The 22,310-nt window shown below is 49.8% G+C and overlaps 8 protein-coding genes across 8 annotated transcripts; 6 read left to right on the forward strand and 2 right to left on the reverse strand.

Annotated features, from left to right (window-relative positions):
* Window positions 1–1,239: 1,239 nt before the first annotated feature.
* On the forward strand, window positions 1,240–2,175 carry DEU56DRAFT_712113 (uncharacterized protein; the record flags this gene model as incomplete). The annotated part of the gene is made up of 2 exons (XM_041347524.1): window positions 1,240–1,388; window positions 1,443–2,175. Coding segments are annotated over 2 exons (882 nt in total), but the record flags the coding sequence as incomplete, so codon positions are not given.
* A 1,619-nt stretch (window positions 2,176–3,794) lies between these two features.
* On the forward strand, window positions 3,795–5,674 carry DEU56DRAFT_392067 (uncharacterized protein). Its single transcript, XM_041345985.1, has 12 exons — window positions 3,795–4,046; window positions 4,106–4,119; window positions 4,172–4,322; window positions 4,381–4,640; window positions 4,690–4,730; window positions 4,789–4,807; window positions 4,852–4,879; window positions 4,938–4,959; window positions 5,009–5,044; window positions 5,097–5,121; window positions 5,182–5,242; window positions 5,290–5,674. The coding sequence occupies exons 1-12, from the start codon at window positions 3,882–3,884 to the stop codon at window positions 5,389–5,391; spliced, it is 924 nt and encodes a 307-aa protein (XP_041207841.1). The 5' UTR covers window positions 3,795–3,881; the 3' UTR covers window positions 5,392–5,674.
* A 1,230-nt stretch (window positions 5,675–6,904) lies between these two features.
* Window positions 6,905–9,097, forward strand: DEU56DRAFT_392069 (uncharacterized protein). Its single transcript, XM_041345986.1, has 14 exons — window positions 6,905–6,979; window positions 7,043–7,370; window positions 7,422–7,596; window positions 7,658–7,671; window positions 7,724–7,874; window positions 7,934–8,193; window positions 8,241–8,281; window positions 8,340–8,358; window positions 8,404–8,431; window positions 8,486–8,507; window positions 8,553–8,588; window positions 8,641–8,665; window positions 8,728–8,806; window positions 8,854–9,097. Exons 2-14 carry the CDS (start codon window positions 7,234–7,236, stop codon window positions 9,010–9,012), a joined length of 1,146 nt encoding a protein of 381 aa, XP_041207842.1. The 5' UTR covers window positions 6,905–6,979; window positions 7,043–7,233; the 3' UTR covers window positions 9,013–9,097.
* A 1,272-nt stretch (window positions 9,098–10,369) lies between these two features.
* Window positions 10,370–10,900, forward strand: DEU56DRAFT_392081 (phosphofructokinase domain-containing protein). Its single transcript, XM_041345987.1, has 2 exons — window positions 10,370–10,587; window positions 10,646–10,900. The coding sequence occupies exons 1-2, from the start codon at window positions 10,429–10,431 to the stop codon at window positions 10,829–10,831; spliced, it is 345 nt and encodes a 114-aa protein (XP_041207843.1). The 5' UTR covers window positions 10,370–10,428; the 3' UTR covers window positions 10,832–10,900.
* A 131-nt stretch (window positions 10,901–11,031) lies between these two features.
* DEU56DRAFT_392100 (uncharacterized protein) lies at window positions 11,032–12,940 on the reverse strand (the record flags this gene model as incomplete). The annotated part of the gene is made up of 4 exons (XM_041345988.1): window positions 11,032–11,533; window positions 11,587–11,828; window positions 11,879–12,195; window positions 12,246–12,940. Coding segments are annotated over 4 exons (1,623 nt in total), but the record flags the coding sequence as incomplete, so codon positions are not given.
* Window positions 12,941–13,246: 306 nt separating this feature from the next.
* DEU56DRAFT_737749 (uncharacterized protein) lies at window positions 13,247–13,891 on the reverse strand (the record flags this gene model as incomplete). Its single annotated transcript, XM_041348608.1, has 1 exon — window positions 13,247–13,891. A coding segment is annotated over one exon (645 nt), but the record flags the coding sequence as incomplete, so codon positions are not given.
* A 1,294-nt stretch (window positions 13,892–15,185) lies between these two features.
* DEU56DRAFT_756584 (uncharacterized protein) lies at window positions 15,186–16,588 on the forward strand (the record flags this gene model as incomplete). Its single annotated transcript, XM_041350049.1, has 4 exons — window positions 15,186–15,223; window positions 15,393–15,637; window positions 15,688–16,474; window positions 16,519–16,588. 4 exons carry the CDS (start codon window positions 15,186–15,188, stop codon window positions 16,586–16,588), a joined length of 1,140 nt encoding a protein of 379 aa, XP_041207846.1.
* Window positions 16,589–21,800: 5,212 nt separating this feature from the next.
* Window positions 21,801–22,145, forward strand: DEU56DRAFT_702868 (uncharacterized protein; the record flags this gene model as incomplete). The annotated part of the gene is made up of 1 exon (XM_041347338.1): window positions 21,801–22,145. A coding segment is annotated over one exon (345 nt), but the record flags the coding sequence as incomplete, so codon positions are not given.
* Window positions 22,146–22,310: the final 165 nt, after the last annotated feature.

Raw genomic sequence — 22,310 nt, forward strand, 5'->3', positions numbered from 1 at the left:
CGGCCCGATTCGAAAATGGGTGGACGACTTCTTCGTCATCCGCCTACCGCACCAAGACTGGACGGAGGAAGAATTCATCGCGCTATTGTCCTTTTTCGGGGTTCCATGGAGCTTGGAGAAGCTGCGAGCCTTCGCAGCTCGACAGCGTTACATCGGCTTCGACTGGGATCTACTCCAACGGTCAGTATCGCTACCCGAGGAGAAGATGGAAAGAATCTTGTCTCTGCTACAAGCGTGGCTCACCAAAGGAGCGCGTTTCACGACGATCGAAGCGGCAAGCTTGCACGGCAAGCTAGTCCATATCTCATCAATCTTCCCGCTGATCCGCCCATTCCTCCGCTCAGTAGCCCTTTTCGCCAACAAATTCAAATCGAGGCACGCACAGCTCCACGTGCCAAGCACGCTATCGGCCGACCTGCAATGGACGACAGAGATTCTGTCAGCGTCGCCACGAGAAAGACCCTTGCGCACCCAGAAACCGATCGACCTCCTCTGGTGGGGCGATGCAAGTACGTCCTTTGGAGTAGGCGTGATAGTGGGACGGTATTGGGCAGCATGGAAGTGGAAAGAGGGATTCCTAGTAGGTCCAGGACACGAGCACGACATTGGCTGGGCCGAAGCCACAGCCGTGGAACTGGGTCTGAGGCTCGTTATACACCTGGGCCTTCACGAGCGCCCAGACGTGAAAGGCCAATCATTGTTGGTCCGATCGGACAACGCTGGCGTCGTGATGGCGATAAACAAGGGCCGATCGCGGAGCCAAGCGACGAACGTCGTGCTCAAGGAAATCTACCTGTTGCAGGTAGAGTTTTAATAGTTCCAACTAATCTTTTATCGAAAATTCATGCTCACGTCGCAGGCGCACAACGGAGTCCATCTCAGACTAGAACACGTCCCCGGTCAAATCAACATCTCAGACCCGCTGTCGCGTGGCGACATTCAAGCCTTCCTAGACGGCGTCTCGGGCCCATCATACAGGACAAACTTTCCACTCCCCACGCATCTCGATGGCAAGATGTCATTTGTTACAGCCTAACTACCACATCCACAGAAATCATTACCCCAGCATCCATCGAGCCACTATCCCTTTGAACATCACCTTTACGACCACCTTGCCCAGCCGATGAGCGCATCTTCCGCTGGCGTGGAGTCAACACTCCACCACCATCCACGATCGACAATCCCTTAATCCATTTCCTCGCTAATATATCCAACCAAGCCTCACTTCGAGAGACGGCAAGTTATGGTTCGGGCTTACGAAAGTTCCACGTCTTCTGTGACATCTTCTCCGTCCCAGAAACAAACCGTCTGCCAGCATCTTTCGAGTTATTACACTCGTTCGCCCTCTGGGCCGTATCCGACCCGTCCATAGCCGACTCATTCCTGAAGTCATCGCCGGCTGAAACGATTCCCTTCGAACCGGTGTCAGTGTCAGTAGCGAGAAAGTATCTATCCGCAGTTCGAGCGTGGCATCTAGCACAAGGGTGGCAGCCCCCGCTAACGCCAGACCATTTCACGCGCATAAATTGGTCGCTACGAGGGATGGAAAACCTGCAAGGCACACGTCGAAAACCAGTCAGGCCCCCAATTACCCTCCGCATGCTAGTAGCTATCAAAGCTACTTTGCGGATAGACCAACCTTTCGACGCGTGCATCTGGGCAATGTCGAGCTGCGCATTCTTTGGAATGATGCGATTCGGCGAGGTCGCCGTCAAATCACGCACCAGTTTCGACAAATCGAAACATATCACGCGAAAAGATGTTCACTTTGGCGTCGACCTAGCCGGTAAACCATATGCCAGACTCGACCTACCGCGAGCCAAGACAGCGAAATCAGGCGAAACGCAATCAGTATTCATAGTGGAGCAGGGAGATATCTGCCCGATCCAGGCACTACGAAACTTAGCGAGCGTAGTCCCAGCACTACCAGACGACCCGCTATTTTCATGGAGGGATGACAAAGGATGTGTTCGACCTATGGTCAAAACGCGCGCAATCGAAACAGTGAACAGTATCCTTTCCGCGTGGAACTGGGGGACAACGTTTGGTCACTCATTCAGAATCGGCGGGGCATCATTCTACTTGGCGAACAAAGTAGACCCAGAGATAGTTCGAATAGCCGGTAGGTGGAAGTCGTTGGCATATGAGACTTACATCAGGGCCTTCGAACAAATAGCAACTCAACACCTAGGAGGCTTAACGGAAACAACACGAACCGTCAATAGCTAGCTCGCTCGGTTGGGTTCAGCCGCTGGATCACAGCCGCGGTTTGAGCTCGTTAGCAGCAGGGTGAGCGGCTCATTCTCTCAGCGTCCAGCCCGAGCTTACACTCGGACTCAGCCCAACCTACGTGCCTCGCGTTCGATCGATTCGTCAAGCATTAAGTCGAAGTTGGAATGAGTAAGGTGCCGATTCGGAGCTTGCCGGAGAGTCAGCACCAAGCGTCCAACTGAGCGAAGACGCCTGGTCCTTACCGTTTTTCTCTTATCGCTATCCGATTATTAGTATCCACACATCATACCCATAGCACAGTTCCTTACTTTCACCAACTTAATCACTCTCTTACATCCATAAGACCTCGAACGCATTCATTTCGATCCATCCCACCCACCACTACATCTATTATCTACATTACCAATCACCACTAGAGCGTATCCATCATCATCGTTGCAAGGCACCAAAAATCGCTGTGTGTTTGCCCGCCCACCCAGCGGCTCATTCTCTCAGCGTCCAGCCCGAGCTTACACTCGGACTCAGCCCAACCTACGTGCCTCGCGTTCGATCGATTCGTCAAGCATTAAGTCGAAGTTGGAATACGAGGAACGTGTATGAACTTTATGCTAACCATCAGGTGTTTTCCTCCAAAAATGCTTCGACGACTCCAGCTCAAGGGCGTTACTATATGTGTTCACACATAATCCATGGAGATGCCACATATCTATCCTTCTCCAGCTGCATTGGACACAATCGTCGACCTTTCCGTACATTCCGTCAGGCTCCTCACATCCCCAACTAGTGACCGCACATTGTAAACTCTATTCCTCTACTTTCGGCACGGGCGAGTTGGCCATTTGGCGCGGCGTGCAGAAAATGGTTGTTGACTGAAGTGGATACGGCACAGGCACTTGTAATTCCAGCCCACTCACGAATCATATTTCGATGGTGTATCTTTACCCTGTCGAGTTGCCAAGGACATGTATGTCATGTTCAAAATCTATCAAGTAACTGCAAAGCTAGGTACTGCCCAAGTTCAACGTTCAACACTGGCTAGCTAATCACACTCACCAGTATGTGTTCGTCGACACCAAGCTCTAGTAGATGTTATTCCTCCGACCGATTTGATCACACACACATGCTATGTCCATCGAAAATGATGAAGTTCATACCAATGCCATACGAGTTATGTACCTCCAAGCATATTGCTAAACGGAAGTCCTGGCCGGGCATTTTTGTAAAGGAAGTAGAGAATCGTACGGAAGTACGAGTGGTGCACACTCGTGCTACTCGCGTCGTCCAGCGTACTAATTATTCTCGATTTGTCCTGCAAAGGTGGGAAACCTTTTTAAAACTGACAATCGCAGTGTCGAGAACTACATCAACCTTCAATGCGCCGCAAGCACAACTTGATAGAACATCTGATGGTCTGATTCATGCTCATGCTGCGGAAGCCGTGTGCCCCACATGTGAACTTTGTTCTAATCATGGGATACTGTTGTCTTCGGTCATTCAAATTCAAGTGCACTGCTATATATTCATGCACACGTAACCCTCCCGTGCTATTTCGGCTGGCTCCCCACATCTTCGTCGACTTAACACTTTCGTCAACCACAAACATCGATCAGACTGTCCCATATAGCCTTGCATATTGTAGTGTGGGCACGATGAATAGCTTAGCACGCTCGGCGACTGATTTCAATGCAAGGCTGGTCATCGGGCCGATCCAAGTCGGTGGACTTTTGAGCGCTGCATTATTCGGTTGTCTTGTTTGCCAGTCCTACGTGTATTTTGCAAGATGCACGAGCGATCACCTCGCCCTGAAAGCAGCTGTGAGTTGGTTAATTGTTCATTACAGTGTTGATTTATACTGATCTCTTCTTACGGCTAGGTATCTGCAGTCATGTGCGCTCCATGTTTGACTGAGTTCCTTCAAATACCGACACACGCTCTTCAGGTTGATTCAGCTGGGTCATTTTGTCTGCATGATATCAACATTGTGGACAATGACTACTAGCACCTATGGCGACCCATCTCAACTCGGGGTGCTTCCTCTAGCGGCAGACCTGGCCATTCCGTTGAGCTCTTTTACAGCATTCATTGTGCAGGTAAGTGATTCCTAATGTATTTATTCTTTGCTGCCAACTTACTAATGGGCAATATCAGACATTTTACGCATTTCGACTATGGAGGTTGAGTGAAAATATTTTCTTACCCATTCTTTGCGAAATGATCTCCGTTGTTGCACAAATTTCCACGCTGGTTTTTGTACCGAGTGCGATCACTATGACGGACCTCACGACTTTTGAACATGATCAACTTCTGCTGATTGCGCTCTCTCTCATCGCACGTGCAGCCTGTGACTTGATCACCACCACTGGGATCGCCCGGAGCTTAAAAAAGAAACGAGGCTCTGGTCTCAAAGAGTATGACTGTTCATCATCTATTTCTCAAATCAACTTAAATTTGTCATAGCACGGTGACGATGATCGACCGGTTGATTTATTGGACGATTGGTAAGATAGGAAGTGCTTTCATGGGGTGGATGCCACTGTTAATGTCACCTATACACAGAGACTGGTCTGGCCACAAGGTATTTAGCTCTTTCATGAGGTATTTCCTCCAATGACCAGCTAGTTTGATGGCCGTTACAGTGGCAGCATTGGTAAGGACTTTACCGCATAAATCTCCCATAAATGGAGCATTCTCTGACTAGCTTCCAGTTTCTAGCCCTGAAGCAGAACTGTGAGTGTAAATGTTGAAACCGCATTCTATCACAGCTGAAATGATGCAGTTGTGTGGTTTGGAGTATGGTTAATGTGGCCTAATGGTAATGATATGGATACTTCAAATTTCAATATATTGATCTTCATATTGTACAGTCGTAGGGAACTCCTTGTTAGCCTCGTCAGTCGCCAAATGGACTCAAAATGATAAACATGACAAACTTACTAATGGAACATGCAGTTTGAATCGGCGATTGCTCCTTCGGGAGAATGGGAGGGCCCAGAGTCGTGGTGGTGCTGTAGTGAGTACCGTTTGATCAACTGCATGTAAACTCTAATTTTGTTTCAGAACGCGATTGTGTTCGGAGCTGGAGTTATGCAAACGCAAGCAGACCCACTGGAGAATTTCAAGAACCGAGGCGTTGAAGTGTTCCAAGAAGCAGAACTCTAAATCAATCACGAACCAAGGCAGGTTTCCATCCCTGCGGTGGTCCATATACGAGCATGTGTTTAACAGATGATGAAACTTGTTGCCGACTATGGGGTGGATGTTCGGCGGGATGATTTGCTCTCGACATTTTGTAGGTTGAAGGCATGGATGATGTGTTAAGGTTCGTCGGTAATGATATGTGATCTAATATGCGAATAGGCGTCCTGAGGTTGTGGGCTCCCCTGGGTGCTATGTGAAGGATGTGTTACAGTGCGCCAGCAATTCGTGAACGTTGGATGCGGAGGTCTTAGACAAATGCCGTGCAATCATCCCCACAGTCAAACGGCCTCACTGAAGATCTGGGATGGTCCGTAATTTACTGTTGATGGGGTGTATATGGAGGCACTATGGCCGCTGGTACCAGACGAGTCAAAGTGGCGCGCACCACAGCTACTAAACCTCATTTTCGCGCTCGCTCGCCAGAAGCTCCACCATGGCCTCCGCATGTTCTTTTTATGGTACGCATTCAAGTTGGTGTCTCCATCTTCAGAAAAGCTGGTCATGAAGCTAATACATCCTACGTGCACAGAGAAAATGCAATTATGTTCATGCCAACAATCCAAACCTATGAGCATATCGCAAAAGTGAGATCCAGGTTGGGCAGTATAGAGTACAATTGACAGTCCATTCGCGAGGCCTAGATGTTTACGTTACTGGAGGCAGACTGTCTGTTTGGGTGGATGCCCCGATAGCGGCCCAAACCTGTGCAATAGAGAGGCGAGGTGAGCTGCAAGGGCGGGTGGGCAGCCTCAAAACTCAGCAGGTCTGGGTACCATCCGGGCCCCTGGAAGAGGTATGTACTGCTAGTATGTAGCTGAAGCTGACAGTAGTGACCAGTAGTAATGAAAGCTGCGACGATCCGAGAGACAACGAGGGCAAGAAAAAGGTGGGTGGGAAAAATAAAAGCAGAAGGCAGCAGGCAGGTTTAAGCCGCATGCTGGAGCATGGCGCGAGCAACTGTACGGTGCGGAGACAAGAGAGGCCACGTGCTGCACTACCGTTGCCACAAAGTTCTGATTCCACTACGTAGAGTATCAGCGTATACGGATCCAAGCCCTATTGTCAGTCGGGACTCGGGAACGACTACGCCGATCAGCTGGGAAGCCAAAAACAAAAACATCATTCGGCAAAAGCCGTCAGCAATACGTGAAGTTCTCTCATCGAGTGATGCGCCGTCATGCCATGATGATGGTTGAAACGTTGACATGTGACTCCATCACATAGTCTCGACCGAGATCTCCAGCATGGAGTCTGGACAACCGGAGACAGTTGGAGTGTATTCCCAAGACGTTGGTTCGAGGCTGGTCTCATCCTACCGGTGATTCCAACAGAGGGGAGCAGCATGGAACATCCCATCCAACCACTCGCGCACTCGACAGTCCACAAGTTTTCGTGATACCGGGGAGGGTACTAGGGCTCCACGATTGCGCTGGCTAGCCATAACAACAATTTCCGATTCTCTCTATTTTCGGCGCCCCGGGCACCCGTGCGAGTCCTTGGCTGCTTCAATCAAGTTGGCGACGGCTGGCCTTCTGGCGTGGCGTGCTGAGTGAGTTATGCCAATATCCGAGCGTATCACAACAGTAAAATCCCAGCTGGGCATTTTGAAAAGATTCATGAAGCTAGAGGACCGTACGGAAGTATTAGTGGTGCACACTTGTGCTACGAAAGGTCACAACTCTTTCTTAATACTACCAAGTAGTCCCCAGGACTACATCAATCTGCAAGCACAAGTCCAGAACATCAGAAGACATCGATCCGTGATCGCGCTATATACTTAGCAGCCATGTGAACTTTATTCTGATGGCATCGGATGTTGTTTTCCTGCGAACGTACTTTGTTGTTTCACAAGGTCAAGCTTCAAGAGCACTATTCTATATATTCACACATCCTGTATCTTTTCTTCTGGTTCACCGCATCTACGTCTATTTAACGCTTCTGTAAGTCACATTTAACGATCAGACTGCCTCTTATAACCTTGCATAATTTAGCGTGGGGACGATGCACAGCCTAGAACGCTCAGTGACCGATTTCAATGCAAGGCTGGTCATCGGGCCGATCCAAGTCGGTGGACTTTTGAGCGCTGCACTATTCGGTTGTCTTGCCTGCCAGTCCTACGTGTATTTTGCAAGATTCACGAACGATCACCTCACCCTGAAAGCAGCTGTGAGCCGGTCAACTGTACACTGCAGCGCTGACTCCACTAATCGCTTCATACGCTGGTTAGGTATCTGCAGTCATGTGCGCTCCATGTTTGACTGAGTTCCTTCAAATACCGACACACGCTCTGCAGGTTGATTCAGCTGGGTCACTTTGTCTGCATGATATCAACATTGTGGACAATGACTGTTAGCACCTACGGCAACCCATCTCGACTCAGGGTGCTTCCGCTAGCGGCAGACCTGGCCATTCCGTTGAGCGCTTTTACAGCATTCATTGTGCAGGTAAGTGATTCAGAATGTATTTCATTCTTTGTTGCCAACTTGCTAATGGGCAATGTCAGACATTTTACGCATTTCGACTGTGGAGGTTGAGTGAAAATATTTTCTTACCCGTTCTTTGCGAAACCCTCTCCGTTGTTGCACAAGTTTCCACACTCATTCTCTCACCGAGGGCGTTTTATATGACGGACCTCACGACTTTTGAGGACAGTCAAATTGTGCTGATTACGCTATCTTTCGTCGCACGTGCAACCTGTGACGTAGTTACCTCCGCTGCCATCGCGTGGAGCTTAAACAAGAAACGAATAAATAATTTTGGAGAGTAAGTCTGTCCATAATCTCGCCTACCGTTCCTAACATTTGTCATAGTACGATGACGATGATTGACCGGTTGGTTTATTGGACTATTGGTAAGATAGGAAGCGTCTTCATAGGGTGGATGCTCTTTTTAACATCACCTCTACACAGAAACTGGTCTGGCCACCAGGTATCTGGTTCTTTCATGAGGTGTTTCCAGTCAATGATCCGTTAGTTTGATGGCCGTTATAACAGCAGTGTTGGTAAGAACTTCACCTGTCTTCCCCCGAATGGAGCATTCTCTAACTAGCTTCAAGTTTCTAGTTCTTGAGCAGAACTGTGAGTATGTTGGTATCGCATTCTACTACAGCTGAAATGGCGCAGTTGTGTGGTTTGGAGCATGGTTGATGTTACCCAATGGTAATGATATGGAATACTTCAAATTCAATATATTGATCTTCATATTGTACAGTCGTAGGGAACTCCTTGTTAGCCTCGTCAGTCGCCAAACGGACTTGACAAGTGATAAACGTGACGAACTTACCTGTGTGGCATACAGGTTCAATCGGCGGTTGCTCCTTCGGGAGGCCCAGGGGTCCTCAAGATCTGGCGATACTCAGAGTCGTAATAGTGGTTTAGTGAGCACAACTTGAATAACTGCATATAAATTCTAATTCTGTCTCAGAACACACTTGTTTTTAAAACTGAAGCTAGGCAACCACAAGCATACATACTGGAGAACTTCAAGAACCGAGACATTGAAGTGTTCCAAGACGTCGGATGCTCAATCGACCAGGAATCAAGGCGGGTTTCCAGGCCTGCGGTGGTCCATTTGAGTGTGTAACAGATGACGGAATTTGTGACTGATCATGAGACGAATGTACGATAAGATGATTTTCTCTTCGCATTTTGGTTGACATTGGGCATGGATGGTGTGTTAAGGGTCGATAACGATGTCGGTTCCCATATACATATCCACTAGACGTCCTGAAGCTGTGAGCTTACTCGGGTGCAATGACCACATGTAGGAAAGTTCCTATACCACCCCAACAACTCGTGAAAATTGGATGTGGATGTCTTGGGCGATACTTACTATGCCCACCATTGCCATGGCCTTCAAATGCCATTAGCGATAATCTGGATAGACAGCAAACGATTATTTTTGCACCGTGGGTACATATAGAAGCAGAGATGCGCATTGTGCGTACTTCGCAGGGGCTCGACAGACTCACCCCACATCTTCGTCTTCGATGCCTAGAAAGTCCGCCATGGCTTGTGCTCGCTTGTGGTAAGATAGGTACATCGACTCATGAGCTAGATGAAGCTGAAACAAATAACTAAGCAGGGATGGTGTGACTGGCCAACGACGTGAACAGGTAGCAGTTTGAATTTTGAGAGTGAGTGCCCTGTAATAATTAACAACCTTTCAGAAAATACGACAATTTGCAAGTCTTCACTGTGGGAAGTAAATACCCTGAAAGTAAACGTGAGAAACCCTGAATGACATATCTCAGTGACTACGTCACTGAAAAAAGAATCCGTTATTTTCAGCGTTCACGTGAGAGTCACGTCCATCAGTACTTGTGACACTGATTGGTTTTTCAGTGTTCACTTGACCAGTGCCGCAAGTACTGAATCATTTCTCAGTGTTTACTGGCCAGTGGCGCAAGTACTGAATTATTTGTCAGTGTTTAATCGAACTCAATTTCAATGTTGTTTTTCCGCCAAATCTGCACGGAAACGCTGGGCGCAGACCTGGCTTGGATTCAATCCGTGATCTAGATGACATTGAATATTGGCAGCCCAACCCCCCGAAGGTGCTCAAATCCTGGAGATGTTCCGTTGGAAGTACGGTCTCAGATCCAGCATTATGCTACCACAGAGTGAGGCACCTCTCCATTCAGTTCTTACATTTGTTGATGGTTATTGTCCGCGAAGGCAATTGTCGCATCCGCTAGTCTCGCTGCACAATGGCTTCCGCGGTTTGCTTGACGATAATATTCACGAGCTTTTCTGGCTCGGTGTCGATAACTGGAGTTCCTGCGGCGGTTCTGAGCTCGGCACAATCCGTACTCTTCCAGATGTTGACCTGGGCGCTGTAGCTGCACGTTTCCAGGAGCATAATTTCCATGCACTTCTGATGATCGGCGGATTTGAGGCGTTCAATGCACTGCTGAGCGCTGATCCTTGAGACGGGGAGGAAACACTACTCTACGTTCCACATCCCAATGGCCCAGCCACGATCTCAAATAACGTGCCGATGACGGAGTTCAGTTTGGGTAGCGACACGAGCTTGAATGCACTTGTTGATGCGTGTGACTCAATCAAGCAGAGCGCCAGTGCGAGTAGGAATCGGGTGTTTGTAGCTGAAACGCAAGGTGGCCAGTGTGGGTACCTTGCCACCATGGGTGTCATGGCAGTGAGTACTCTGGCGCTGAAGTTCGTAGAATATGGGACTGATGGGTGTGCCTACTCAGACCGGTGCCAGCATCGTCTACACTCCAGAGCAGGGCATGAACCTTGACACACTTCGCCAGGACGTCAAATTCCTGAAGATCTGTTATGGTCTAGATGCGAAGGGCAAGAGTGAAGGACGCATGGTCATTCGGTCAGTTTTATGTCTCAAACTCAGTGAACCTGCTGAGATGATTTCCCAGCAATGAGTGCGCGTCGACGGTCTATGGTTCTTCAAGCTTCGTTAGGCAACCTCTGCCCATTGTACATTTTGGCAGGCGATGGGGAATTGCTTCGCGACGAAATCATATATCTAGCGCATAAGGCGGCCAACCCAGCTGAGTACCCCGTACGAGAGGGTCCATCTCCAGGTGTATGATGGTACGTCACTCCTCTCCCTCAAGACCCTCTATTGAACCGAGGACTCCAGGAATGTGTCATGTTTTGACAGTCTTCAGCTGATATTCCTCCAAGCCGGAGTGGTAGAAGGAAACAATTTCATTACCGGCCCTTTGTCTTATGCTGTTGCTGCAGCCGTACATCTACTCCGCCTCACTTTCATCTGTAATATACCCAGCACCATCGAAGGCTGGTTTTGCGAAATTGCTTCTGCGGTCAATGATAGTCCATTCCCCACGACTTTCAACCCTTCCCACAACTCCTTTGACATTTCGCAAGTCGGTGATAATGCTAGCAAGGTTTCTTGAATAACGTGTTTCCTCCTTGGTAGCATCTCTGCCTCCAGTCTGGCATGGTCGAATGAGGGCGAGCAGAAGAGTCTTGCCAGCGAGCCCTAGCCACTGAGTGTTGTTTGACAATGGGCAAACTAGTATCTTCTCGAGACGACCATACTGCACCAACCGAACTACTTGAAGAGTTCCGTTTATGTGGTCTTCGTATTCGAGTTCGTACTAATCAACTTATCAAGTTCAGATCTGGCATATGATATACATAACCAACTCACTCGAACATATGAGGAGGTTCTTTGCTTTGTGGACCTCTTGTTGGCAATGTGCGTCCGAATACTGTCTCCGCCGTTTTGAATACGAACTTTTTTCCAGAGCGCCATAACATTAGGGAGATTTGCGAGGATTACCGTGTGCCTTCCGCCAATGAGTTGCTTGATATATAACGCAACTTTCGCCCGCTCATTGTGGTCAGGACTATATGACATCACTCGAGGGGGCCGGAGAACATAGTCGTTGTCTGGTAAGAATGTTTTTAGTGCTATCTCGAGTTATTGGACGAGGACTTACAGTCTTTAATAACAGTCTCATGCGTTGTGAGCTGGGACCAATCTCGTCGGATACTTAGAGACACTTCCTCTTGGACGTCATACCGAAGGACCACTTGCTGAAGGTATGCCGTATATAAGACTTCTTTGTTGAGGTTTCCCCAAGGCTGAACTCTTGACTTCAGCGCTGTTTTGAATTTTTGACAATAGCGCTCCAGGAAAAATGTCCACGTGGTCCACACAGGTCCGCATCGACGAATGTCATCAGCAATATGAAGCATTCCGTGAACAGGAAGGGTGCAGGCTGGTAATCTTGACTCGTCGTGCTGATAGTAGTACCTTGTGGTAATATCAGTCATGTATTACCTGTCTCGCAATAAATAACTTACTTTTCATACTTGACCACCCAGTTTGCAATTCGCCGTTCCAATTCATCAATCTCTGCATGTGTGATCGAAAACTGTAGCGTTTTTTTCATGATCCACACCAACTCACAAAGGTGCTTGTGGTATTTTGCATTCGGAAAGCGACTGCGCAGGAGTGTTGGGGCAAGGTAAATGATCCAGAATGACCATGATTCAGCTGTGAAGCTCGAGTGATCATCTGCAATATTGCCGAGGACTCGGACAAATGCAGCGGGAATGTTTGCAACCGCAGCGGCTGTTTCCTCTCCAATTTCGGCCCATATATGATCAGCTATCTGATAGTCTTCTTTTCCAGTATCCATACCCTTGAATTTGCCAGTCCAGTGCTTGACGAGCATCGGGGCAATATTCTCAAGGAAGACGTGCATCCATTCCCATGGAAAGGACTTGGCGAAGTCAATCGACCCTACTCGCCACCTGTCGGAGAGATGAAGATGGCCTGCACGGAGGCCATTTTTCTTGCCGATCCTCTCCTTCTCCGCAGCAGTCTCCGCTTCGTCTATCTCCTGCAACACATGTTCGAAATGTGCATGACTGCGAAGGGGGAGATGAAGTGGGTCCCAATGTGGGTTCGGAGCATCAGGTCGAGTAGGGGGGGTTAATGGGACGTAGTAATTAGTCTTGTTTTCAGATTTATTTCGAACACCTGTTATCAGACACGACCGACATGGTGCGAAGCCATTATGGCCACGAATCTCCAGTAGTTTTTCTATTGCGAGAATGTCGCCGAGTTTGAAAATGTCGTAGGCGTGGAGCCAGAACATCTGCTTCTCAAGGCTATCGAAGGTGAGAGCACCATTGGCAAGTTTGGCGCACTCGTTCTCGAACGGGACAAGGAAAGATGCGATATCTTTTGGTGATTTTGGTCCCGGAATGACTCCAAGGCAAATAAGATGTTCGTGGTGAGTGCGTATAGTGGGGGGAAAGTTGTAGATCTGGATAAGGATTGGTGTTGCAGATGGGCCCTTGCGATATCGTCCAAACAGTAGATATCCATCAGTTGCCAAAGAAAATGCAATGTCGTTTTGTCCAGAGAAGTACTTATAGTTTTTCTGAATACCATCGACCAGCACAAACTCGTCCCGGAGAGACTGGTAGATCTCGCCATCGAACACGTCATTGATAGTACCGGGGCCGTGGTCATATTGATGGCGATATAAGAGTTTTTGCACTGTATCTTCTTGCGCAAAAAGGCCCTGCAATTGAGGGACCAGGGGCATGTAGGAAAATTGACGTCTTGGCTTCCCGTGAGCATCAAAACGTCTTTCTCTGCAGAAGTCACATAGATCGCTGTGACTGTACCTTGCAGTATACGCAATGCAGGAGTTGATGCAGCAATCTATTTTCATGGGCGTGATCGTAGTGAGTCCCTCGAGACGCTTGAGCATCTTATACTCAGAGTCGATGTCCATTTTGTGACTAAACTTCTCGCGCAGTTCGTTGAACGTTGCACGTGGCATATGACTCTTGATGCGGAGACTGTGAGCGCGGAGATTATCTCTATCCTGCTCTGTCAACAAGGTATTGCCTATATTTTCTTGATTATTTAAATACTTTCCAGTAGCGAGTGAACTTACGGAGTGAGTGATGCAGTGCCTCGACCTCAGCATCTACCTGACCACCTATCACATCAAACTCATCTACAGTATTTTCTTCTTCTTCGTCGTAGAGAACATCTTCATCCGTACGATTGCTCGCAGTGTCTTCTTCATCAGACTCACTCTGCTCCGAAAGATTTGGACTTGGGCCACCCATGCTTGCATCACTGTGACCGGATACTCCAATCTCAGGCTCTAGATCCATTGCCTGCAGATCCACTGATGATTCCGTGGGGGAAACAGAGGGTGATATATTGGCCAACTTTGCCTTTCTGTAATGACGGAGTCGCTGTCGATAGCTGAGAAGGCGCCCGCGCGCTTTGCATTCAGTAGAGCAATGGCAATATTTCCTCTTCTTGTTGGCCATCATGGAAATGTTCAAGGAGTAATCGAGGAGCAGTGGCGAATCATATATATCTTGTGACCCCGAATAAGCTTTATCGAAAGTACATAGTACAACACAATGGTTCTCGAGGCGAAATAACGAAAATTGTTCTCGACAAATGCGAAATAGAGTTCTCGCCGACAGCTGCAATCGTGGCGACATGTTCATATATGTTCTTAGTTATTAAGTCGGTCTGGAGATTTACGTCCAGTCAGTGCACGAGGCTCCAGCCAAGCCTCACGATCAGATGGCCTGTCATCAGGAAGATCACCATCACCACTTGATTCCAGTTCGGGTGGCTCGTCGTATTCAGCAGCCTGGGGAGACACCATGATTGGTTTGGACAGTAAATGTGGATAGCGTGTACCTCTCGTGGTCCCGGACGTACGTGTGTAGGAATTTTTTGCAAGTAATGTGCGGGGATGGACGTGCAGTTCCGGTTCGGTTTTGCGTGCACTACAGTGGCCTTGAGTGAACGGACAGATTGTCCAGCATCTTGTGCGCAAGGGATGAGCAGTACTCTTGGGTGTCTGGGGGTCAGGTGGAGGTAGCGACACGATAAGAATAGTGGAGAAACGAAAAGAAAATAGTACGTACCTTGCACCACTGATGACTGCAAATGTATCATCGTTTGGGCTCCAACAGACGAAGGTAGCGGCTCTGTTGATACGAAGAAGTACCAAGGTAGGCTTCCACACCAGCTTTCCAGTAAGCGGACCAGGAGAGAGGGTCCAGACGTATGCATTGCGATCTTAAGAGGCGGTGACGATGCGGTCGCGTCCATTGCTTCATCCATCATAGCCTCGAAAAGCGCGGCTGCCTGGGGCGAATCTCTGTATGACTGAGGGAGGGCATTGACGCGGTCCTGGAGTTCATGGGGAAGGTCCTTGATAGATTCGTCAAACAACCCATTCCCTTGCGATGGAGACAGGGTCAGGAGTGGGGGAAACGAATGCGAGGTAAGACACAAGTGTGTCCCAATCGGGAACGTCGAAGGGCAGGCGTCTGGTGTGCGGATACCTGAGGGAAAATCAGCAATCTTCCAGTGCAAGTAGTAGAATGTCGTGCCTCGTGGGCAAGCTCAATTTCTTCCTCACATACGGTGGTCCAGAACTCCACGGCCTGCAGTGCGACTCGTTCATCAGAATGCTTAAGCGAGGCGTCTGGGAAGAGACACGTTGGCAGTGCTCACACTAACCGTGCTAAGTTGCCAGTTACCGCAGCTCGCTCTCACTCTGAGCCAGATGATAGTAGTGAAACGGACCCTGGGTCAGATGAAGACTTCGACTCCGAGGAGATTGGGCCAGGGAGTGAAGGAGGCCTGCCTGCCGATATCGCAGAGCTCTTCAAGAAACGAGTCGATGATTATTTGAGTGAGGTTGCACTCCAATGCGTGTTACCTGCACTAAATGTTGCGTTCCAGAGTCCAAAAGACGTGTCACCCAACCCTCAGCACCTACCGGCACTAGCCAGACTGCCAAAGTGACAAAGAAGAGCACTAACACGAAGTCGCAGACAGCAACTACTTCCAGCAAGAAGATCACCACTGTCGCTGTCACACAAGTTCATAGCGAGAGGGCCAAACCACCGGCAGTTACGAAACCTCGGCCACGACCAGTGCCACGCAAGAACTTGGAGAAAGAGAAGGCCAAAGTTACCTCTTCGACTCACTACAACTCTAGATCACCCCCACCACCCCCGCTGCCTTCATCACCCCCACCGTTCCCGCGCCCTTCATTCAGCTTCTCACCACAGGATATTCCGGACACCTGTCCGAATGAGGACTGCGAAGATCTTGTTCCCTCTCCACCATCACCACAGCTGATTCATATGTTCCGCAGTCTCGCAGAACACATCCACAAGGAAGGAGAATATGGTCGCACAGTTCTCTGCATCACACTTCACATCTGTTCAGATATCGCATCTGACAACCAGCTGTCAGAACTACGTCAGCAAGTGGCAGAATGCGGTTGGCCAGTATCAGTTAATTTCATTGACCTCAACAATTTCACGTGGTCATTGACAGCTGATGTTGCTAAGATCCTCTCAGATCACAGCGCCCGAGCTAGCCACATCGTCTGGACAACCTTGTTGGATCGCATTTCCCGCCATTACCGCAACAAGGGAGTTACAGAGGAGGAGTTCCTTCTTGCTTTTGCAAGAGACAAGGGACTATACGAAGTAGTCAAACTAGCGGAGAGACACGCTCAGTAAGTCGCGTAGAACAATACTTTATTCATTGATATGTACCTAGCGGAGAGACACGCTGGTATGCTAATCAGTATGTGAGATATGAGCAAGATGAAGTCTACACACCTCAGTAAGTCGCGTAGAACAATACTGAGGTGCGTGATGCGAGACGAGCAAGATTAAATACCAGTAGCTAACGAGACCGGTGAAACAACGTGCGGAGAGTACTCGTATGGTCAAGAAGCAAAGAAGACGCCAAGTGTAATGACACATGTGGTGTTGATGGTGATAGCGTCAAGAAGGAAATTGAAAGTCTAAAGGTAAAAAGCTTACACACCCCCTCACCGAAACACCAACTGAAGGCCCGCGACGTGTTTTGCAAGTAGAGGGCGCGCGAGTGCTTTCGTAAGGATGTCGGCGACGTTCTTGTGGGACGGAAGCCAGTACGGGAGAAAGACTCCTTTCTCGATCCATTCGCGAATGAAATGGTATCTGATGTCGATGTGCTTGGATCGTATGTGGTTTTTGGCTTCCTTGGACAGCGAGATCGCACCCGTGTTGTCCATGTAGATGGCGATGGGGAAGAGCAGTGGGATGTGGAGTGCGGTGATGAACGACTTGAGCCAGAGGCCCTCCTGCAAGACATGAGTAACTGCCATATATTCGGCTTCCGTTGACGAAAGTGCGTGAGTGGTTTGCTTCTTGGAGACGTGGGCAATTAATCCTCCTGCAAAGAACCAGGCATACCCGGATATGGAGAGTCTGTCCTCTGCGCAACTTGCCCAGTCTGCATCGCAAAATGCGTGCAGGCCCTCATCTGCTCTTTCCCCTCCAAAATGCGCTCGAAGATTTAGGGTCCCGCTTAAATAACGCAGGAGACGTTTGGCCGCTGCGTAGTAGCGTGGGGCGGGTTGAGCGTTATGCTGGGCTAAGGCGTTTACTGCAAATGCGATATCTGCTCTGGTGCATACTGCGAGGTACAAGAGCTCGCCCACGATCTTCCTGTAGCGCGTGGGGAGATTGGGGATGTCGTCATAGGTATCTGAGTCGCGGCCGAAGGGATGGTGGGCGTCCAGAGGCAGTTGAACGGGATTGCAGTCGAGTAGATCATACTCGTTCAGTAGATAGCTGATGTACTCCCCTTGATGCATCCAAAGTTGGCGTGTTGCGCGGTTGCGTTCGAACTGAATTCCAAGGAAGCGTTGAATGGGACCGAGGTCTTTGATGCCGAAACGTTGGGCGATGCGACCCTTGACGTGGAGGAGGAAGGATTTAGAGTTGGAGGTGCCCATACCATCATCGACGTGCCATCCAACGACGCAGTAGATTCGTTCGCCAGTGGTGTTCTTGTCGTATATGAAGACGGCATAGTCGACGGCGCATCGTGTAAACCCGAGCTCTGTCATGACGGCGCGCACCTGTTCGTACCATTCCATGGCCGACTGTTTGAGGCCGTAGATGGTCCTCAGCATCTTCCAGACAAGCATCGCCCAGTCACCTTCCTCAAACCCCTTTGGTTGTCTCATGTATATCTCCTCTTTCAATACGCCCCATAGAAACGCTCGTCGAGCGTCGAACGTGTCCAGCTCCCAATTGTTGCGACATGCCAGTGCTGCGATGAATCTGACGGAGGCGGTTTTGATAACTGGGGCAAACGTTGCGCCGTAGTCGACTCCTGGGACCTGTGAAAATCCTTGCGCCACTAGACGCGCCTTCTGAACCGGCCCCCCCCTTATTGTCGTCCTTAAATTCTAGTACCCATCTGTTCCCTATAGCTTTGCGCCCTGCTGGAAGTGTTGTCAACTCGTAGACGTTCATGTCTTTCATCGTTTGAAGTTCGGCTTTCATTGCGGCGAGCCAGCGAGCGTGGTCTGGTCGTTTCATGGCTTCCTCGTAAGTGGCTGGAGGGATGCTTAGATCGTAGTCGGGATTATGAGGGTTCCTTCTTTGATTACTTCTGATCGCGACATGGGCCTGTTCTTCTATGACCACGTTAGCCATGAGCTCGGTGACGTCCAGGTTGGGTTCAACATCCTCAATGGGTACTTCTGCAACGTCTGAGACGACTTCAGGCACCCCCTCGCGTGAGCCATCCGGCACCCCCTCACCCAAGGCACGACCCGCACGTGCTTCACGAAGAGACAAAAGACGGGCCTTAGAGGCAGCAAGTTCCTCTGAGTATAGTTGACCTGCTCTGGTGGGTATCTTGGAGCGTGTGGAACGTCGTTGCGCCGGGGGAGGTTGAATGGAAGGTGCCGTGGGGAGAGACGCGGGAGTATGGACGGTTGCAGATGGCGATTGAGAGACATGAGGAGGGTCCTCGTCGTCGCTGTCGGAACCAGCGTGCGAGACGGACGCAAAATTCTCATCAAAGAGAACGTCGCGTGCAGTGAAGAACGTGCCAGTATCCTTGTCGCGGAGACGGTAAGCTTTGGTGCCATCTGGGTAGCCCATGAAGTAAGCACTGCGGGAGTGGGGACCTAATTTCACTTGCAGTTCGGCTGGGACACGTGCGAAGCAACGAGCGCCCCAGACGCGAAGGTGAGAAAGGTCAGGTTTGCGTCCGTTGAGAATTTGGAAGGGCGTGACGCCTGGAGGTAAGGTGGAAGACTCTGTTCTGTTCCAGAGGTAGCATATGGTGAGTGCCGCCTCGCCCCATAGGGTTTGCGGGAGTTTCGCGGTGTCCAATAGCGCAAACATGCGTCCCTCGATAGTGCGAAGTGCCCGTTCTGCCTTGCCATTTTGTTGATGGGCATACGGTGCGGAGAGCTGACGCTCGATCCCTGCAGTGACGAGAGCCTGAGTGAATGCTGCATTGAGGAATTCACCCCCATTGTCAGAACGAAAGATCTTCACTGTACGCCCTGATTTGTTCTCCCAGCGCCTCTTTGTCATCTCCCAAGCCTCTAACGCCTGATCTTTCGTCGCGAGCAACTCAAGGCCCAGTAGGTTGCTGTGGTCGTCGATAAAGATGATGAAGTATAGTTTACCGTGTGGGGTGCTGACAGGGAAGGGACCGCAAAGGTCTGAATGTATAAGGTCAAGGAGGTGAGCTGCGCGAGGCGTGCTGGATGCAGGGTAAGGCTTGCGTGGGTGTTTTCCCATAATACAAGGTTCACACGTGCGAAGCGGGTGTGTTGTATCGACTTTGGTGCCTGTTGCAAAATGGGGAAGTCGCTTAACTGCATCCCCGCCCGGGTGACCTAACCTTGCGTGCCAGAGATCCCAAGATAAGGGTACTTTAGCGAATGCCGTCAATTCGAGATGGGGTGAGGGCTTCTGCGGTGGAATGAACCGAAGATCGAGGAAAACAAGGTTTCCTTGCAAAGGAACATCACCGAGCGTGCTGTTGCGAAAGATGAGCTGGCAACGAGGTGGGGAGGGCTTAAAATTGCACTCCCAGCCTTTACTCAACATCCGGCCTACCGACATGAGATTGATTAGTGCGCCAGGTGCATGCAGGCAGTCTTTCAACCGAATGCGCTGAGTACGGCCCTCTACAACGAGGTCGGCTACACAATCACCCCTGCCCGAAGTTTGCAATGAGCCGTGATTAGCCGTTTTCACGGTTACGTTCGTGCTGGCGCTGAAGGTCCAGAAGAGCTCTCTGCGTGTGATAAGGGTGGATGTTGTACCTGAGTCGAGGATTGTGGACAGCGCTTGATTCGCTATGCAAGCCATATCATCGCTTGAAGGAGTACTGTTGGAGTCGAGCTCCTCGATTAGAGCACAAGACCAGTCACGGCTGTGTGTGGGTGCGAGTGAGAGGGCTGTCGTCTCAGGCGGAACTGAGGAGGGTGTGGAGGTGTTGGCATTGGCGACGGGCTTGGTTTCCGTTGCAGCTGCAGACGTGTCCTTCCTTCTACCTCCTCGATCACCTCGCGCTTGCCCCCATGGGGCTTTACCCTCCATACCTCCTCCCGGTTGCATACAATGCTCTCGATCGTGCGTAAGAGATCGAGGGAGTCCGTTGCAGGCAGGATTATCACAGCTCACCCCCTTGGGGTTGTGCTTGTGAATCCGTATCCCATTCGCGGGGTTCACTTTTCGTTCGAGCGAGTGGGTGGCAACAGCGTTGGCATACTCGGATCCAGGCCGAGCGAGTTTCTGCTGGCCTCGTTGCCTGTTGGCTTCTTCCGAGAATGCTGCTGCAACGTCTTCGAATGCGACTGGAGGAGGAGCAGTGGATGTGGATGTAGTGGAAGTAGGGACTTTGTAGAGTCCGAGCGTGAGGCTGCGGAATACGACCCATTGTGGGGTTTCTGGTAGTCCATGTAGTAACATCCAGACTGCTTCGGAGTCGGTGAATGCAATTCCCATTTCGGCGAATCTTCGTCGACCATTCTCGAAAACACTGATGTAACGCGAGGCGTCTTCAGCGTCCTTGAGTCGTTCTGAGAACAGTTGATCGCGAAGTTCGAATTGAGATGTTACGTCGAGTCGACCGAAGCGCTTGGAGAGAGCGTCCCACTGTTGACGAGCCGTTAGCTTTTCGCCAAGCATGTTCTGAACGATGATGGAGAGGCGTCTGCCAATGATAGCTTTGGCTTGGGCGTCCTCTTTTATCCAAGTTTTCATGGCGGTGAGTTCTGCATCAGTGGGTTGTGCGGGTGTAGCTGCCGAGGGAATGGTGCTGGCGAATTCAGCGACGTCTTTGGGGTCGGTGCCATTGCTGCAATGATTCCAGAGGCCTTCCCCAGCTAAGGCTAGCTCAACAGACCTTCGCCAGCTGGGATAGATGTCGGCGCCCGTCAATTCGACGATGTGATCATATTTACCCATACTGGAGGATAAACGAGTTGATCGATCGTGAGGGTTCGTGGTGGTCCAGCCGTTAGATGAACCTGAGTAGAGTCCTGCGAGTTTGTTCGCGTTCGTGTGGGTCTGAGCTCTAGATGAGCTCAGGGCTCATAACCTATACGAAGTAGTCAAACTAGCGGAGAGACACGCTCAGTAAGTCGCGTAGAACAATACTTTATTCATTGATATGTACCTAGCGGAGAGACACGCTGGTATGCTAATCAGTATGTGAGATATGAGCAAGATGAAGTCTACACACCTCAGTAAGTCGCGTAGAACAATACTGAGGTGCGTGATGCGAGACGAGCAAGATTAAATACCAGTAGCTAACGAGACCGGTGAAACAACGTGCGGAGAGTACTCGTATGGTCAAGAAGCAAAGAAGACGCCAAGTGTAATGACACATGTGGTGTTGATGGTGATAGCGTCAAGAAGGAAATTGAAAGTCTAAAGGTAAAAAGCTTACAGGGACCTACGACGGCTTTCATCAAGGAGTTGTCGAGCGCTGGCTTGTAAGTACTGTGTTTCTATTGATTGGCTACTGATAACTTTCTTCCAAATAGTTTCGGCTCAAAGGGCGAGCACATCATTGTGCACGCCCTAGAAGCCATGTTTCACACATCCACCATTCCTCTTGACGCTATTCGGCCGCTCGACGTCAAAAAGTTCACTCATGCTTTCCTGGTTCCATATGTTGCTACTCGTGCAATTGCCCATCAACTCAATGTCAGTATCGCAGAGGCTCACACGATCCTGTTGAAAAGCAGAGAGGCTGGGATTCGGCTACATCCTGCACTAGACTCGGACGAAGAACTGGACCAGATCTGCAGGTCGAACATTCAGCGGTCCAAGTCAAACACAATTGTCATCCGTCACAAGGAAGCTCAAGATGGTCCGCCGAGGTTTCGCAACCGGACTTGGCGCACAGAGGTACTTTCACTTCATTTGACAAGCATATACTGACCATACATTTATTCAGACCACACCGCCTCCACAACCTGGACCTTCACGCCATGCCAATGCCCTCGAGCTCTCTAACCGGCTATCTCCTCTCTC

The sequence above is a fragment of the Suillus clintonianus genome (genome assembly GCF_016758775.1).
Source record: "Suillus clintonianus strain FC179 chromosome Unknown DEU56scaffold_41, whole genome shotgun sequence".
In the NCBI taxonomy this organism is placed as follows: Eukaryota; Fungi; Basidiomycota; class Agaricomycetes; order Boletales; family Suillaceae; genus Suillus; species Suillus clintonianus.

Coding starts and splice junctions, on each gene's coding strand:
- DEU56DRAFT_392067 (XM_041345985.1), top strand. CDS start 3,882: ATGAATAGCTTAGCACGCTCGGCGACTGATTTCAATGCAAGGCTGGTC. Junction 4,641..4,689: donor CGAGGCTCTGGTCTCAAAGA/GTATGACTGTTC, acceptor AATTTGTCATAG/CACGGTGACGATGATCGACC. Junction 5,122..5,181: donor GGGAACTCCTTGTTAGCCTC/GTCAGTCGCCAA, acceptor TGGAACATGCAG/TTTGAATCGGCGATTGCTCC.
- DEU56DRAFT_392069 (XM_041345986.1), top strand. CDS start 7,234: ATGGCATCGGATGTTGTTTTCCTGCGAACGTACTTTGTTGTTTCACAA. Junction 8,194..8,240: donor CGAATAAATAATTTTGGAGA/GTAAGTCTGTCC, acceptor CATTTGTCATAG/TACGATGACGATGATTGACC. Junction 8,807..8,853: donor AGAGTCGTAATAGTGGTTTA/GTGAGCACAACT, acceptor ATTCTGTCTCAG/AACACACTTGTTTTTAAAAC.
- DEU56DRAFT_392081 (XM_041345987.1), top strand. CDS start 10,429: ATGACGGAGTTCAGTTTGGGTAGCGACACGAGCTTGAATGCACTTGTT. Junction 10,588..10,645: donor CCACCATGGGTGTCATGGCA/GTGAGTACTCTG, acceptor GTGCCTACTCAG/ACCGGTGCCAGCATCGTCTA.